The sequence below is a fragment of the Haliotis cracherodii genome, unplaced genomic scaffold, assembly GCF_022045235.1.
Source record: "Haliotis cracherodii isolate W230 unplaced genomic scaffold, xgHalCrac1.p SCAF_5, whole genome shotgun sequence".
NCBI classification, from domain to species: domain Eukaryota; kingdom Metazoa; phylum Mollusca; class Gastropoda; order Lepetellida; family Haliotidae; genus Haliotis; species Haliotis cracherodii.
In genome coordinates this window covers 52,135,556-52,153,081 of record NW_027266308.1, presented here as the reverse complement: position 1 = coordinate 52,153,081, position 17,526 = coordinate 52,135,556, and the positions used below count along the sequence as shown (strand labels likewise).

General features: G+C 40.9%; 3 protein-coding genes across 3 annotated transcripts; 2 read left to right on the top strand and 1 right to left on the bottom strand.

The window, feature by feature from the left end:
* Positions 1 to 2,294: 2,294 nt before the first annotated feature.
* On the bottom strand, positions 2,295 to 8,686 carry LOC139444014 (protein Churchill-like). The gene is made up of 4 exons (XM_071224916.1): positions 8,637 to 8,686; positions 7,451 to 7,589; positions 6,282 to 6,352; positions 2,295 to 2,832 (listed from the first exon to the last, which is right to left on the bottom strand). The coding sequence occupies exons 1-4, from the start codon at positions 8,673 to 8,675 to the stop codon at positions 2,740 to 2,742; spliced, it is 342 nt and encodes a 113-aa protein (XP_071081017.1). The 5' UTR covers positions 8,676 to 8,686; the 3' UTR covers positions 2,295 to 2,739.
* Positions 8,687 to 8,826: 140 nt separating this feature from the next.
* Positions 8,827 to 13,937, top strand: LOC139442658 (uncharacterized). Its single transcript, XM_071223517.1, has 6 exons — positions 8,827 to 8,919; positions 10,118 to 10,419; positions 10,598 to 10,710; positions 10,980 to 11,143; positions 11,499 to 11,675; positions 13,902 to 13,937. The coding sequence occupies exons 1-6, from the start codon at positions 8,827 to 8,829 to the stop codon at positions 13,935 to 13,937; spliced, it is 885 nt and encodes a 294-aa protein (XP_071079618.1).
* A 1,772-nt stretch (positions 13,938 to 15,709) lies between these two features.
* LOC139443935 (uncharacterized) lies at positions 15,710 to 17,175 on the top strand. The gene has a single exon (XM_071224822.1). The coding sequence runs from the start codon at positions 16,097 to 16,099 to the stop codon at positions 16,700 to 16,702; it is 606 nt and encodes a 201-aa protein (XP_071080923.1). The 5' UTR covers positions 15,710 to 16,096; the 3' UTR covers positions 16,703 to 17,175.
* Positions 17,176 to 17,526: the final 351 nt, after the last annotated feature.

Below are 17,526 nucleotides of genomic sequence, written 5' to 3'. Positions count from 1 at the left end.
GTCGCCTTTTACAGCAAGCATGGATTGCTGAAGACCTATTCTACCCCGGATCTTCACGGGTCTCATATAAAGTGATGATATGTTATGGTCTGGGTATCAGACAGAAACATTATCGGCACTGTGGTATTACGTTGGATCGTCATGCTGAGACGGTGGGTTAGCCTAGTGGTTAAAACGTTCGCTCATCTCACCGAAGACACCGTTTCGATTTCCCACATTGGTACAATGTGTGAAGCCAATTTCTGGTGTCCCCCTCCGTGATATTGCTGAAATATGGCTAAAAGCGGTGTAAACCTACGGATCTTCCGTGTGACTAGCTGACGCTTTAACCACTAGGCTATCCCACCACCTGTATAACATGACATAATAATCAAGATAAAGTCAGAGGACCAGTGAAACACATTTGGACTGGGCACTTCATTGGGCCTTTTTGGTTGTATTAATTCTTTTTAACAGCAGATCCATAAATGTGAAACATAAAAGTTTTCTAGAAGTGTTATTTTTCTTCCAACCATGTCTGGAAGCAATTTACAATTTGGGACTGGTCATTCATAAAAAAAAAATGACAGTGAAAGAGGAGTGGGGTTGCAAAATGTATGAACAATCAAGGGGCAGGGGTCGGGGTGGCATATCAAGATGACAGCTCTATTTTTTCAAATAATTTCTTTTATTAATTTGTACATTATTTAAAGACAGCTAATTTATTATAGGGGGTGGGATGTGGTCGTGGAATCAGTAAATATGATACAGTCATAAGCCAATCTCACCGCCCCCTCCCCAGTAATAAATGACCAGTCTCTTTTAAAGAAACATCCAAATTAACTTCAAGCAGCACCTTTGTTAAATATATTTCTTTCTTTTAATTTCAATCGACAATACATTTCACTTCAGATAAATATGTCTGTACAATTTCATTTCTGTTTCGAATACTAGTTTCTGAAATGCTACACCAATCAACAATCAAAACTCAAGAGGGTCAGCTTTACCAGCGGATGACATTCATTTCTTATTCAACTTGATGGACATAACACGCAATAAACAGACAATTGCTTGCAAGCTGCATAGAAAGTCTGGTAATGTCTTTGCATGCACTTTGTTCAAAGCTTCAGATGGTCTGTCCTGTGTGGCGAGGCACTAATACTACAGCTATAATAGTTGTTGGTCTGAAACACATCAGGGTGAGTTTGGAGGTACCAATAAAGTCTGACATGGTATATTTTAAAAACCCATCAGACATGGGCATTTTGCAGGTACTAAGATGTCGGGCCTGTGAGTATTTGGAGAAACCCATGAGGTCAGGCCTGAATGTGTTTGGAGGAACCAATGAGGTCAGGCCTGGATGTATTAGGGGAGCCCATGAGGTCAGGCCCGGGTGTGGAGGAACCCATGAGGTCAGGCCTTGATGTGTTTGGAGGAACCCATGAGGTCAGGCCTGGATGTGTTTGGAGGAACCTATGAGGTCAGGCCTGAATGTGTTTGGAGGAACCCATGTGGGTAGGCCAGAATGTGTTTGGAGGAACCCATGAGGTCAGGCCTGGATGTGTTTGGAGGAACCCATGAGGTCAGGCCTGGGTGTGTTCGGATGAACCCATGAGGGTCAAGCCTTGATGTGTTTGGAGGAACCCATGAGGTCAGGCCTGGATGTGTTTGGAGGAACCCATGAGGTCAGGCCTGGATGTGTTTGGAGGAACCCATGAGGTCGGGCCTGGATGTGTTTGGAGGAACCCATGAGGTCAGGCCTGGATGTGTGTTTGGAGGAACCCATGAGGTCAGGCCTGGATGTGTTTGGAGGAACCCATGAGGTCGAGCCTGGATGTGTTTGGAGGAACCCATGAGGTCAGGCCTGGATGTGTTTGGAGGAACCCATGAGGTCGAGCCTGGATGTGTTTGGAGGAACCCATGAGGTCAGGCCTGGATGTGTTTGGAGGAACCCATGAGGTCAGGCCTGGATGTGTTTGGAGGAACCCATGAGGTCGAGCCTGGATGTGTGTTTGGAGGAACCCATGAGGTCAGGCCTGGATGTGTTTGGAGGAACCCATGAGGTCAGGCCTGGATGTGTGTTTGGAGGAACTCATGAGGTCAGGCCTGGATGTGTTTGGAGGAACCCATGAGGTCGGGCCTGGATGTGTTTGGAGAAACCCATGAGGTCAAGCCTGGATGTGTTTGGAGGAACCCATGAGGTCAGGCCTGGATGTGTTTGGAGGAACCCATGAGGTCAGGCCTGGATGTGTTTGGAGGAACCCATGAGGTCAGGCCTGGATGTGTTTGGAGGCACCCATGAGGTCAGGCCTGGATGTGTTTGGAGGAACCCATGAGGTCAGGCCTTGATGTGTTTGGAGGAACCCATGAGGTCAGGCCTGGATGTGTTTGGAGGAACCCATGAGGTCAGGCCTGGATGTGTTTGGAGGAACCCATGAGGTCAGCCCTGGATGTGTTTGGAGGAGGCCTGTGTGCCTGTGTTTGTGTGTGTGTGTTTGTGGAGGAGAGGGAAATTTTTAGGGATTTGTCATTTATTATAGTGGGTGGGTGTGGGGATGTGAGCTGGGTGAGTGCCACATGATACAGTCCTGAGAGGAATCCGCAGCATACTTCCAGTGCTTCAGACTGTCCATGACCAACACCAGCTATGGGACACAGATAATGTGTCACGTGTTCCATCAATACTGACATGAGTCGATCAACATCACGGAAAAGTTTCAGACTGAAAGCATTCCTTCACACAATCACCATGACCAGTTGTCAGAAAATTGTAAGCTGTTTCTGGGGATCAACAGGCAATATGCTTCTCTCATCCTCGCTGTTCCCACACAGTATACAGGACATCTCGTACACCTGAAACAAACAAGGCCAACCTATTTACACTTACCCATGCAACAGTTAAATCCTGGAACAATTCTAAAAAGATGGACCAATATTGGTACTCTTGCCAGCAGATTAGCGCTGCAATTCGCTGTGCAGAGTTGCGTCCCTTGGGCATGCCAGAAACCTTTGGGTGGGTTTCAATCCCAGTTCGCCCCAATTATGTTTCTAGGTTTGTCAGCACCATATCCGTGCTCATGGGTTTCACGAAGTGGTAAACATCTGAGATCTGCATCACTTCAGGCTTTCCTCCCACATGAGGCTGACATGCTGTGATATAATTTGAATACTGATCAAGGCCATGTTGAACCCAACTCACTCACTCCAAAATGAACAGTTTAAATATTGTTACAGACAAATGGAAAGTATTCACACAGTTCTCAATGTAACTTATTTGAATCAAGTCTCAGTTTGTATGTGAACAAAATGAAATATTTGATCTGATATAAAAACCTTGAAAACGAAATGGTCCAAAATCAATAGAAAAACTTTTTTTAGTTTACACGTTTACAGTATATATTACACTACAGTATTCTACATGTTCTGTGTATCAATACCAAGAATAACTTCAATTCTTCATGAAATAAGTGTTTAGGATGTGTGAGTAAAGGAAGAGTTATGTCCCTTGATTTAGCCTGTCAGTAGCAGCATGTGTGACTTGATGATGAAGGATGGTTTATTATAGGGCTGGGACAAGTCCAAATTTACTACCCAAGTAGTGGATGTAGGTCTCAAGAGATGGGTACAAAATGTCCAATTGGGAACTTTTATACAGGAGCCCTAGCAAGAACTATTTAGATACACACATAAAATGATCTGATCATGTATACACTGAAGTTGACTGAAGCTTTATCTTTACTCAAACATAAAAAAAGTCAGAAGGAATGTGTGTATGGAAATTGGAGACTTGGAGTTTAACCGTGAAGTTTAATTGTTATTGTCAATAAACAATATATCACATAACTAACCATAAGTCTGGGTAGTCCTGTGGGTACCCAAATTAAACATCCCAGCCCTAGTTTGCAATCATCCCTGTCTGCTGACTGCCTCCATGGTCTAGTGGATATTCCATTCTAGTATACCCATAGAATGGAAGGTCAGTGGTTCCATCCCCAGGGGCGTCACACCAAAAGACATTATAAGATGGTACTTGTCATCTGCCTGCCACTCGGCATTAAGAGGATAAAACAAGGACTGTTCAGCGCATAGTCATAATACTGTGCCTGAGTAGGGTATTCATGTTAAACTGCAGCATGGATTCTCAGTAGGCTACCACTATAAAAGTGGAATTAGTCCAGACTAGCCACTAGTTTAGTTAAAAAATTGACAGAGTAATAACTAAACTACAAACAGGCCACACTAAGTTAAACTCCCACCTACACCAAATTAAAAAACACCAAACCGGTAAATGCCCCCACTGCAACTTAAAAGAAACGCCTGAACATGTAATACTATATTGCACACATTACCAGCAACACAGAACAACACTCCAAGCCACACTAAATTGCAACAAATCAAATGACACTGGCAACAGTACTAAATCCCCTAAATGTCTAACAAACATTTAAAGCACTAGGCAAATATCTAATCAAAACAGGCCTACTTGGCCACATTTAATAAAATAAAATAAAAGTACAAACAAGCTGCCATAATAAATCCTAAAATTCTAAACCTATAAAAACACACAAACTCCCTTTAGTCCACACACACACACCAAATTCCAAATTTGTTCTCCAAATTAAGTAAGCAACCCTAAAAGCCCCATCGAGGTTGCCTCGACTTTTCGGACATACCCTTTTCGACCAAACACAAAATGGCCTGGCGGGCTGTGCGCAAAATACGCATATGTTGGAAAGCGCACGTTAAATTCCTAATTTAAGTAAGTAAGTAAGTAAATAAGACTAGCCACACACGCACACACCCCCCCTAATGCATGTTGAAATATTAGTGCAATAATCTTGAATGTAACGTTAAACCCAAGTTCACCTCACCCCATGCCTCTGGTGGGGGGTAAATGCCATCTGACCTGGGATGAGCTACTCACCCCATGTCTCTGCTGGGTGGTAAATGCCATCTAACCTGGGATGAGCTACTCACCCCATGTCTCTGCTGGGTGGTAAATGCCATCTGACCTGGGATGAGCTACTCACCCCATGTCTCTGCTGGGTGGTAAATGCCATCTGACCTGGGATGAGCTACTCACCCGATGTCTCTGCTGGGTGGTAAATGCCATCTGACCTGGGATGAGCTACTCACCCGATGTCTCTGCTGGGTGGTAAATGCCATCTGACCTGGGATGAGCTACTCACCCGATGTCTCTGCTGGGTGGTAAATGCCATCTGACCTGGGATGAGCTACTCACCCCATGTCTCTGCTGGGTGGTAAATGCCATCTGACCTGGGATGAGCTACTCACCCCATGTCTCTGCAGGGTGGTAAATGCCATCTGACCCGGGATGAGCTACTCACCCCATGTATCTGCAGGGTGGTAAATGCCATCTGACCTGGGATTAGCTACTCGCCCCATGTCTCTGCTGGGTGGTAAATGCCATCTGACCCGGGATGAGCTACTCACCCCATGTCTCTGCTGGGTGGTAAATGCCATCTGACCCGGGATGAGCTACTCACCCCATGTCTCTGCAGGGTGGTAAATGCCATCTGACCCGGGATGAGCTACTCACCCCATGTCTCTGCAGGGTGGTAAATGCCATCTGACCCGGGATGAGCTACTCACCCCATGTCTCTGCAGGGTGGTAAATGCCATCTGACCTGGGATTAGCTACTCACCCCATGTCTCTGCTGGGTGGTAAATGCCATCTGACCTGGGATGAGCTACTCACCCGATGTCTCTGCAGGGTGGTAAATGCCATCTGACCTGGGATGAGCTACTCACCAGATGCCTCTGCTGGGTGGTAAAAGCTATCTGACCCGGGATGAGCTACTCACCCCATGTCTCTGCTGGGTGGTAAATGCCATCTGACCTGGGATGAGCTACTCACCAGATGCCTCTGCTGGGTGGTAAATGCCATCTGACCTGGGATGAGCTACTCACCCCATGTCTCTGCAGGGTGGTAAATGCCATCTGACCTGGGATGAGCTACTCACCCCATGTCTCTGCTGGGTGGTAAATGCCATCTGACCTGGGATGAGCTACTCACCCGATGTCTCTGCTGGGTGGTAAATGCCATCTGACCCGGGATGAGCTACTCACCCCATGCCTCTGCTGGGTGGTAAATGCCATCTGACCTGGGATGAGCTACTCACCAGATGCCTCTGCTGGGTGGTAAATGCCATCTGACCTGGGATGAGCTACTCACCCGATGTCTCTGCTGGGTGGTAAATGCCATCTGACCTGGGATGAGCTACTCACCCAATGTCTCTGCTGGGTGGTAAATGCCATCTGACCTGGGATGAGCTACTCACCTGATAATCAGCCTCAACTCGGAAAATGTATTCATGATCTGCGATGACATGCTCACAGGACTTGCACACATCTGAAGGAAATACATACAAGTAGTAAAATGTATCCATGACAACTGCACTTTTACCGTTTTGATAATAAAATAACAGTAATTTCACTTAGAAAGAGGAAAATATCAAAATATTCATAAAGTAAAGTCAATTCATCCTCAAACTGTAGACTTCTGTGATGGTTTTTGTTCCAATAATTATGTCATGAAATGTTATTAGACTGAGTAATGGGGGACACAAGCTGATCACTTACCAGGATTTATCCAGGATGTAAACTAAGTGCCCCTGACAGGCAAATTGGAGAAAAAAATCATTACTTTCTTCAAAATTAATTGTTTTCTTAAGTTCATATTTTATTATATTTAGAAGTATTTTAACATTGTTTATTTGAAACTGCATTTATTGCAATAATATAAAACTAGGCATTACAACCAGAGACCATAAACTAGGATGTATTTTACAGTCTGTGTTACAACCTCTTCCTCTTTATCATCATGATCATGTTTATTGGTGCTGTTGTCAGTGAAATACAGGTTATCCCTACAAAGCCAGAAACGTAGTTATCAGTTATATACCAGTGTGATATATATGAACATGAATTGGTCAATTTGTAATTCTAATTTTGTAAAGACATTTACTGCAGAATTCGGGCTGGATATCGGCTTCTGCGCAGGTCTAATAAATCCATGTTAATGAGGTTTCTCTGTAGCAAGAATTATTAAACAGAGTACTTGCTTGATAGTTATGGGTCAAATTACAATGAATATGTTTCACAAAGTTCTATATAAAAAGCCCAAAGAGGATACAGTTACCGTAGTTACAGTTAGTGGATTGGTTTGCAGCCAACATAAACATCAGTAATATTCATTTTGTAAATTTAATATAATGGTTCACACACATCCGTTGGCCAGAAATAATAGTATATAATTAAATAAATTTCATAAAAAAAGGATTTAAAAATCTAAATTAGGTAAATTATTATTGTTTCAGTAATTCCGTAAAATCAACTGATACCATAACAAACTCATATTCTATTTAAAAAGGAAAAAATTATTTACACATTCTGATTTTTTTCAACAGAGTTCTTTTGACTGTAAAACTTTGACATAAGCAGCACCTACGCTGATATGTGATGACTTCATCCCCGTTTTCCTCCTCACTGCAAACTCTGTTGATGACCTTCACCTCTCCCCGATTCTTACAGTCGGCACACTGGGCATAGTTCACCATGTATGACCCATTGTCCACACACATACTGCCCTGCAACACATGCAGGGAGTCTTGATCAGGTTGTTACATAATACATCACATGCATGATTGGACCACTGGCACACACAATATTGTGGACATAAAGTCGCAAACAAACATGGAAAAACATATTCTCAATTATTAATATTTTCCACATCACTTTAGTGGACAGATTATCAATTGTAGTGAGTGAGTCGGCTGGCTTTAGGGACACTTTGAACAGTATTTCAGTCATAACAAGGCGTGTCATGTTAATGTGGGAGGAGAGTCCAAAGGGATACACATATATATAGTGGACACTTACCCCTCGTGAAACCACGGACCTATACCTATATATATTATACAAGTCCATGGTGAAACCAATAAACTGAAGTTGATATAGGCCTACATATGTTACAAACAAAGATTAAAATGGAATTCATGGCATATGCAGTCACTAAAATATGCAAATGAAATACTAAAAATATGACTAGGTGTACCATAATTTTGAATATACAAAAAGATGTGCCTCCATATGCTACAAATTCAATGCTACCTCTATGGTTGATTATTGATAAGAGTGCAAATGGTCTTCACTTTTTCTATATTTGACACATTTGATTTGAATGAAAGATCACGTACATTGTCGGTGACTGTTAATTAAGAGTTCACATTATTCAGGAATTGTTGATAATGGATACTATACATATTTGCAGGTAATGACCTGATATGCTTTATACTTGTTCGCCAAGTCAGAGAATATGGGAAACACAATCAGCAATATTGTTCAAACGTTGTGCGATCTCATATTTTACATGATGTGAATGGAGTTTGTGTGTGTGACCTGGCTGATCTCTCTACAGTATGTACATTTCTTCTACTAATACTGTATATTGCACATGAATGTAGGCACAAGATTCAGTAAGATGATTATATCATCTCTCCAAGGAAAAGTTATTATTCAGAATCATGATTCCAGTGAAGATTGATTCGAAGATCAAATAAAGATTACTATTTTCTGTTAACAAACTAAATATTGGTCTTTTAATAGTGTGCCTTTCCATCACAAATATTGCCTACCCGATCTGGAAACTCTTCCTTCACACAATCTTCACACATTTTCAAAGCGAGTGAGGGAATACCCGGAAGTACACAGAGCCTAACTGAGACGTTAGTAATGATTGGCCGCTGAGAGCCAATGAAAATATTCCATGCAAAGTGGCTAGGGGATACCTCAAAACGCTCTAGTAGCAGACGACGCAGATGAAACATGAAAATTCCTCTTCCAAACCATTATTTGAAGAACCTTAAGAGCCAACCCTTGCCAGAGATTACTCCAGACGACGTTGATATTGTTATAGAGGTTTGAATTACTCTCACAAAAAATATAAACATTGTACATTCAGATAAGTTACACAAGCCTAGTGTGAAGACAGGAAAACTGATACTTTCACTCCGGTAAATAAATACTTTGAAGTTATGTAGTTCTATATACTGTCGATTACAATGCCACGTGACGTTACATCTGTACTAAATGTCTTTTCCGGAATTTTAGATTAAAATTCCATTGTTGATAATGATGTCTAAGGAGAAGAATTCTTAGCGGGGGGTTATGTTGGGTCATTTCTTGACTGTAGAGCCACATCGCGGCTCTCGGCAAAGGAATTCATTGTTGTAGCCAATGCGGGCGAGAATTTGTGTTGGAGTATTTATGTACAGTTATGCATTCCTATAATCTCGCCCAGTCTATTACGAATGCTAAGTTGGTCCCTTCTCCCAAGGAGAAATAGTATGCATCTGTTGAAAGAATGACGAAACGTGGCTCGATGACTGACTAGCCTACAGATTAGTAGCCTAAGAGACTATCCAAAATGTGTAAGGACTTGTAAGTTTCTCCGTATATCTGTGGTGATGTAGAACCGAATTTCGAACAAGTTAGGTTTATATCCGTGGAGATTCGGGTTAGAACCGATCCTCAGCAACCCTAGCTGAGAGCCGCGATGGGGTCCTACAGTAAAGACATGACTGTAGGACCCCGTGTTGTGGCTACAGCAACCCATGCTTGTCCAAAGAGGCGACTAATGGGATCGGGTGGCCTGGCTCGGTGACTTGGTTGATGCATGTCATCGTATTCACAATTTCGTAGATCGATGCTCATGATGTCAGTCCCTAGATTTACAGACCGCCATTATACAGGTTGAATGCTTCTTAGTACGACGTTAATCAACAAACAAACAAACATACAAACATGGGATAATATACCTCATGTGCTATGGTCTAGTGGATAAAGCGTCTGCCGGGAGAGCGGAAGGTCGGGGGTTCGATCATGTCAAAAGACATTGAAATATGATACTTGTTGTTTCCCTGCCTGGGCATTTAGATTTAGCCGCCAACCCCAAGGATCAAATCTTTGGTCCCAATCAGTTCACTGCATGATGCCATCAGCAAGATTAATTGATAAATGAAAACCATAAAAGAGAATAATGAAACCATTTGATTCAAATGCTATGCTGGATTCGAATATTTTGTATTGATTTGTGTGCTTATTTTCTCTTTGTCAGAGAGCAGAGGAAGACGCCCGTAAACGAAGGAAGGATGAAATATTAGCAAATTTGGACCAGCAGACATTAAATAACGTTGTAAATCAGGGATTTAAAACTCCCAATGTGTTGCCTTGTCGCAAACCAGAGGTTACCTGTACCACACCACGACTACCTAGACTTGTGAATCTTAGTTTCAGTCAACCATCAACACCCAAGACACCGGCGATCTATAGACATTATCAAACAGGATATGCTGCAACCCCGTGTTTACCACAAAACATAACAGACAAGTATTCTTTTCCAGAACTTACATGTTATAGGTTATCACACGCCCAGCCCCTACCATATTTTGATTAAAAAAACTATACACATTCCTTAATGATATGATTTTAAAGCTATAAATATTTAAGAGAATAACAATGCAGTGAATTCTGATCAGTGGAAATCTTTAGTGGAATCTTAAGTTACATTGTGGCTTTTGAATACTAATTATTGCAGTTTTTCGGGAGATGGATTTGTCATCCCAACACCAATGGTTCTCAGCGCCCTAGATAGTCTACATGCAGTTGGCCCCTTTGGCGAAAATGTTCCTGACATTTTGGATTTTATAGGTACTGCTTGAATACCATTACAAGTGACAAAAGTGACAAGTTACAAAAATTAACCACCAAGAGTCTACAATTAGACCTGTAAATTTTATTGCATTGATTTGTCATTGTTGAACATGCTGTTGCCCTAGAGGCGTGCAGGTATGTTGGTTTAGTCTAAGTCTTGAAGTCTTCAATTTTGTTTCCAGTAACAAGGACATCTTAATTTTCATGCATATCTTCTAACACGGCATGGGATAAGTCTTGGTTATTAATGACTACATTTGTTATAGATGATGATAGCCATGATATGAGAGCTTTTGATGAACATATTCGTCAACACAGCCGTGTTGATTTGAATGACAACAATGTTGTGGATTACCTGCTTGGAATAACTGAAGATACGATAAAGCCTGAAGCAAAAGCTATTGAAAGACCGCGCCAGCCACAAGTTTGGGTATGTTGATAAGTAGACTTTAGGATAGCATGCAACAGCACAAGATACAATACGGTATCAACAACGTTCTTTTACGTCCGATTCAAACAGTATCTCTGACCAAGACGTTTGTCTTGCCATGAAAATCTCGGTATTATCATGATTATACCTTTACCACTAGTCTCTATTTAATAGCTGAAATCAAAATAGAATACTACTTTAATATAATTTATTGCATATATACAATATATATTTTCATAAGACCTACTACGATCAAGGATAAAATGAAATCATACCTATGAGTATGAGTTTGATCTTTTTCGCCAAAGGTACATATTTTGTTGATGTCATTTGCTGAAACCGCTCTTAATGTCAGACCCATGTTGATGATGATCAACCTCTACGGAGAATGACCCGGCGGAGATATCTTCACTCAAAGGTCATCACTGCCGAGGAGGAAAAGTCTCTCCGTAAACTGAAGAAGAAACGAGATAAAGAACGCAGGAAGGAGAGAAAGGATCTATTCAAGAAGGAAACTAAAGGAACTCGAAGGGTTTGTAGAAAAAGTTGACTATTACCTTGGCACGTCTGTAAGTAATTATACACAATAACAACCCTATTGATATGTGATTACATAGATATCTAGCTTGTGTCTTTACGATTTGTGAAAAAAACAATTTCAGCAGTGGACGTAAAATCCTGTATTTCTCTCAAATATGGGAAATCTTTTTCTTACAAATAGTTCATTCTACAACGAAGAATATCCCCTTCTATAGATTTACGAAAATTAAGCAACTAACAAAGTGTAAATGTACTTCGAATGAATAGTGAGGGGCCTAAGAGTTCAAGATACCGTGCCTTCGGGTGTGAGTTGTAACTAAACCGCACACATGGTGCATGAGCATTTGTAATATCCTATGCATTGAATAGTAAGAAGGGATTAATATCATATAACTCTAAGATTAATCCAACCTTATTTCTCATGAATGCCCTTGAGTTGGCCTTGGTAGTCACTCATTGTCGGAAGCAAACTATTCTATATGAGATATTTATTGTTAGACTTTCCCACAGAACGATTCAGTTAGTTGTCGTATAGACCGACACCACAATGAATTCCAATTATAAACCTGCAGGTCACCTCACTCACTACTCCGAATGTATATCAAGAGAAGGTTATTTCAAATATATACTGAATAGTAACCTTGTGTGTACCTACTTACAGCACTGCAATATACCACATTTGTACACTGTCATTCTAAGCATTCTAACCCCAATGTTAACCACAATATATGTGTATGGTATTGGTTTTATTCACAGTATTTTATTCGCAGTAGAAACAAATGTCTGCACATGACATTTTATCAGAATACATTTTCTTTTGTAATACAATGTTGCGTCCGCAATTCGTTATGTTTTACATTTAGTCTGTGAAATCTTTGACTTTACCTGTTAAATAAATTCTGATACTGATTTTCTACTCTACGACTTACCTATTTTCACCAACTGGACTTTTTATGCCTATAATTAAATCAAATGAAACATGAGACAGCCATGGTGCTGACAGTGAGCGATAGATATCAGTTCTCAAGGTCTTCTACTTCCAATAAGATTAGCTAATAGGATATTACCAGGACCAAGGCCTAAAGGATTAACTCCACTAGCCCAAAGGATATTTCTAATCTTATATCCTCCATTCCTTTGGTAGACGGCTGGTCTGTCACTACATGCTTGATTATTTGGTCATCTGTTAGAAACTGTTACGAATATCATGATCAATGTCAGAGATAAGCTCCTATTGTCTTGAAGTTACATTAAGAGGTGTTAGGAAACGGTAGTGGCAAAATAAGCCATAGCAACTTCTTATGTTTCATACATCTTATACAGTGTGCAAGGATCTACACTGGACCATTGCCATAATCCTATAATCTGCACATCAATAAACTTTGCTGAAATAAAGGTTATCACTGTAATCATAGCAATAATTATCTACCACTGCACATGGCGTTATATTGCAACTTCTTACATTCCCATGATTTAATGCTGATCATCACCCTATCGTGGAATTCGTCCCTACGTCGGCATGTTACATGGCCCTGTCTTATCTTCAAAACAGCTCAGGGTGTATTCTTGGAACTTGGACTATGTTTGAAGCATGCCATCTAATGCGGCCCTTTTGCTATTTTCCATTACATATTATTTGCTCTATCAGGCTAATAATGGACAGTTGTGTACGTTTCAAAACTATTGAAGAACTGGGTTTTTTTAATCTTTCAGTTGTCTTAGACTTGTAGTGTTGACCGATGAAACAACTTGAAATTGGTTAGAGATGTTCCTTCTGAAGCAGGTTCTTACTCAAAGAGTAGATCTTCTTGAAATACTTTGCAGTATTTTCCCCACATTTGGTGGGACCTTATGAGAATCATTTCCATCAAAAATGACGTTCAGTTCCCCTGGGTGTTCTAGTCCATATAAATCTGATTCCAAGATGTTTTACATCAATCATTTTGTGTGAGATATGTATTCTTCTGATTGCTCTTTCCCGTTGTGTTTGGGAAAGTTGTACGACCTATACTTCCACTTGGAAACATGCCAGAAGGTATCTTTTTGGAGAGGTGCGGTATTAACGCCGAATGGCATTTATCTCTGTGCTTTAATGTTGAGTTGGAAACATTATCCCTTAACTCGATTGAAATCAGTGCACATACTTTGCCTATGTGTGCTTCATTAGATAATTTACAAGTAAAGGTACTCACAATTTGAATTTCTTACCTTATTTCAGAGCAATAGAAAGAGGAAGGAAGTCAAGTATTCGTGATTCTCAAGATTTCATCTCATCCTGCAGGTTCAACAATGGACTCACATATCGCGTTTGTTATTATGTAGATATCGTATATAAACATATTGTTACAGACAGTTGGTTTGTTTATTTGTGCAAACATTGAATACAGTTGGTTTGTATATGGGATACACTTAGGCTACCGATCACGTCTCTTACAAGTTTTCACAAAGTTTATTATTTTTCTGCCCCCCCCCCCCCCCCCCCCCCCCCACACACACACACACACACCCCACCCACCCACCCCATGGAGAATGCGGGATATATTTGGTCCTCTGTAACCCATGCTTGTAGTCAAATGCAACTGAAGTGGATCGGCTGGATGACCTGGTACCCCGACACATTGCACGCTACTCACACTATTAACCACTGGTGTGTCTGTCGCAGTCTTGGATTATTTACAGGCTACGTGACTGCAGCATTAAACAACAAACGAACTAAACAATAAAATGTGTCTTTGTTTACAAAATATGACTCAAGTTATCTTGAAAACATAATTAACTAAAACAAACGGTATTAAGCGAAATAACTTTACATATATAAGGATCATCCATTATAAAAAATATCAACGCTCAGTTGTGATCACTACGAGTTAAGATTGCGAGAAGCAGATGTAATGCAATGATTTTGTTCAACTGAAACATTTATGTTTTTCTACCTATATAATAGTATTACACCAATGTAGCATGTGTAACATTTTGACATAAGTTACAATACATTTGATTACATATAAGGTAGCTCATGCGATGTCGTATGGGTTTTTTTTATCATATAACCGTCAGCCGGCGAAATGCATTGTATAGTGTTGTTGGAACACAAATGTGTATTTGCTGTGTTGGTTCAAAGGAACTGTAGCATATAACATATCTGACAGCATATGGAAAGCTGTCATTCAGTAAGCCTCTGGTGGTAGGGTAATCGTGACATCTATCTATGTTTTCGCCCTTTGTTACTGTAACCATACTTTGATACTTGATCTAACTGTCAGGGTCCACGCATGCCATTGGCAACGATTACTGTTTTGTTTTCACAGTTGTAGAATGTTATATTGTCTGGGTCCCCCGTGGTCGATACGCCTCCTTACATCCAACAGTACACTAACAGTATCTATTAAAGTAGACCCCTTATAACAATCCTTTAATCCCGCCCACAAACTAACCCTTAAGTATTTCATATCCCAGGTTGCGCTACTCACTCTACAGTCTAGGTTTATTATATATATTCTGACCCACTTTAAGAGCCTCTGTCAATTGAATATATGTCACCCAATAACTTGCAATTTGCCACTCTTTCATGGAAATGGATTTCCCATACTCGCGGCAATCAGTTTATATTCATTTCGTCTTTGATCACGCTGTGCATGTCTTCCAGTGCGTACACAAGAGTCTGTGTAAGAGGGATCTTTATGATTGGGTATAGCTGCTTTACAAGTCGTGATCGTGTAAACGCAAAGTCTATTACACTTAGTAAACATACATGTACAATTTGGCTTAAACGAACAGGTGGTTTAGGGTGTGCGAACTACAATGCATTGTGAACAAACGACCCAGTATGTCTGAAGCACGTTCTTGGTACCTGCTCGTGATAAATCTGGATGTATTACATGAGGCCAAAAAACTTGCGGGAGAAACTCAGGCAACACTCCCTAGATACGACTCAACATCGATCTCATCTCACTGTTTGTGTCTAGCCACGCAGGGGGACGCGCACCCATCGACGTTTGCTCACAGTTAATACCCGTGATTAAACGGTTTATCTGCACGCTACTCAGTCTGACAAGGCTTTGTGCATGACGGGTATTGATATTTTGATACACTACCAAAGTCACTTGATAACAACACCAGTGTGACGGTGTTTCGATGCTTCAATACATCTGTTGACAACCACGGGCTTATCAAACTCTCGGTGTCACAACTGAGTTGAACATATTGCTTTTCCTTCAAGTGGTGGACTATTTATTAAAGATGGACATATGTGTATTCATTTGACAATTGGAATTTTAATTACCAAGCGACAGTGTATGAGAAGAAACAGTTTGTCGGTGAAATAGATTCAATATTGCTGCACCGTGCAGGTAAGACCTGACCATTGCTATGATCGGCTATGTGTTTTCGCACATGTGAATAGTGAGCCCAAACATGGAGTCGAATTCTAATTCGGCTCCTCCAGTGAATAACGCTCTGTTACCGGACATTTACAACAAGTTGGATGCAGACTTGCAAGAGAGGACACGTGTAATTAACACTCAGTTAGACAAACGACTGTCAATGCAGGAGAGAGTCCTTAATAAGTACCGAAGGGCAGCGGAGAGGTTGTATAAAGAAGAGTCCATTAGAGTCAGACAAGATCTTGTCAAAATCAACAAAAAGCTACCAGCAGTTGGCAACATCAGAAACTTTTGTTTAGGATACATTTCGCGGAAGAAGAAGCATGGCAGGAAAAGGAAGGGCATTCCTGAAGAGAAGATAGACATGCCTTTCTGTGAACGCCACTTTATTCATCATCTTCCAACTAAGAAGAAGTTCTATAAGCAGCCGACGCCAACTCCTCCTCCGCCAGGTGATGTAGAAGGAGGAGCGAATGTTGTCCCCGGTGATGCTGCTGTAGTGAACGGGGTTGTTCCAGCAGGAGAGAGTGTTGTGACCGACACGGATGGAGCAGTAACCGACGTCTCACTTGGGGTTATGTCTGATGTGCAATTGAATCCAGTGGAACCAAGACGCGTGTTGCCTGCATCGCGGTGACACGATAGGTAGTCCACGCAGAACAATATGGTATCTCTGTTTCCTGGTGCATTCGGCTGATATCAAGGTATCAACTTAAACCACCTATCGTCGTTGCCATATTTTGAACTGCTATGTTGTACGTGAACCGACATGTTCTTGAAAATATTGTTGTTTCCATTACATATGATGTTAGTGATGGATATTTGTATTGTCTTATTTTAGATTAATGAGTTCATCATACGTGGGACGCCACGGGGTGTATCTAAATATGATGACACATTTGGTGGCACAATTTAGAGAACATCGAGAGAATGTGGTTTCGAAACGTGACAAATAAACAACTTTAAAGGTGTATTATTATTTTTATCAACTGGAAACGTACATTTTTCAACAGTAAGTATTAAATGGTTTAAGCTTGTAATCTTGAGAGTTGAGACGATATTGTATTTCCATTGGACCTGTTTAATACCGCGTTAATGGTTGTCAACCGAGACTGATTATTAGAACATTATATAACAAATTGCGTCTGGTTGTGCCAATAAATGGAATTACTGTTACATATAATCAATCACTGTCGCATAAAACTGCTGTCAAAGCACCTGACATTGTTATATGATAAACTGCATAACTTCCACTTCTCGATTCTTTTCATTGCTTCATTTTGAAATATTAGTTCCATATTCATGGTCGATTGTAATTAATGACGCGGAAACAGTATCCGGCACGCATCAATCAAGGCATGATCACCCTAGCGTCGTGTCTGGTATAGTGGTTCATGGGGTGAACTATCAAGCCTGAACACACCGGGAATAAAATCCGCTCGTAATTAGAAGAACTCAGGC

Excerpts from the sequence above, each read along its gene's own strand:
- LOC139444014 (XM_071224916.1), bottom strand. The coding sequence starts at position 8,675 with ATGTGTGAAGATTGTGTGAAGGAAGAGTTTCCAGATCGG. Across the intron at positions 7,590-8,636 it reads AGGAAGAGTTTCCAGATCGG|GGCAGTATGTGTGTGGACAA; the intron begins GTAGGCAATATT and ends CATGTGTTGCAG. Across the intron at positions 2,833-6,281 it reads GAGTTGAGGCTGATTATCAG|GTGTACGAGATGTCCTGTAT; the intron begins GTGAGTAGCTCA and ends TGTTTGTTTCAG.
- LOC139442658 (XM_071223517.1), top strand. The coding sequence starts at position 8,827 with ATGAAAATTCCTCTTCCAAACCATTATTTGAAGAACCTTAAGAGCCAA. Across the intron at positions 8,920-10,117 it reads ACGTTGATATTGTTATAGAG|AGAGCAGAGGAAGACGCCCG; the intron begins GTTTGAATTACT and ends TCTCTTTGTCAG. Across the intron at positions 11,144-11,498 it reads CGCGCCAGCCACAAGTTTGG|ACCCATGTTGATGATGATCA; the intron begins GTATGTTGATAA and ends TCTTAATGTCAG.
- LOC139443935 (XM_071224822.1), top strand. The coding sequence starts at position 16,097 with ATGGAGTCGAATTCTAATTCGGCTCCTCCAGTGAATAACGCTCTGTTA.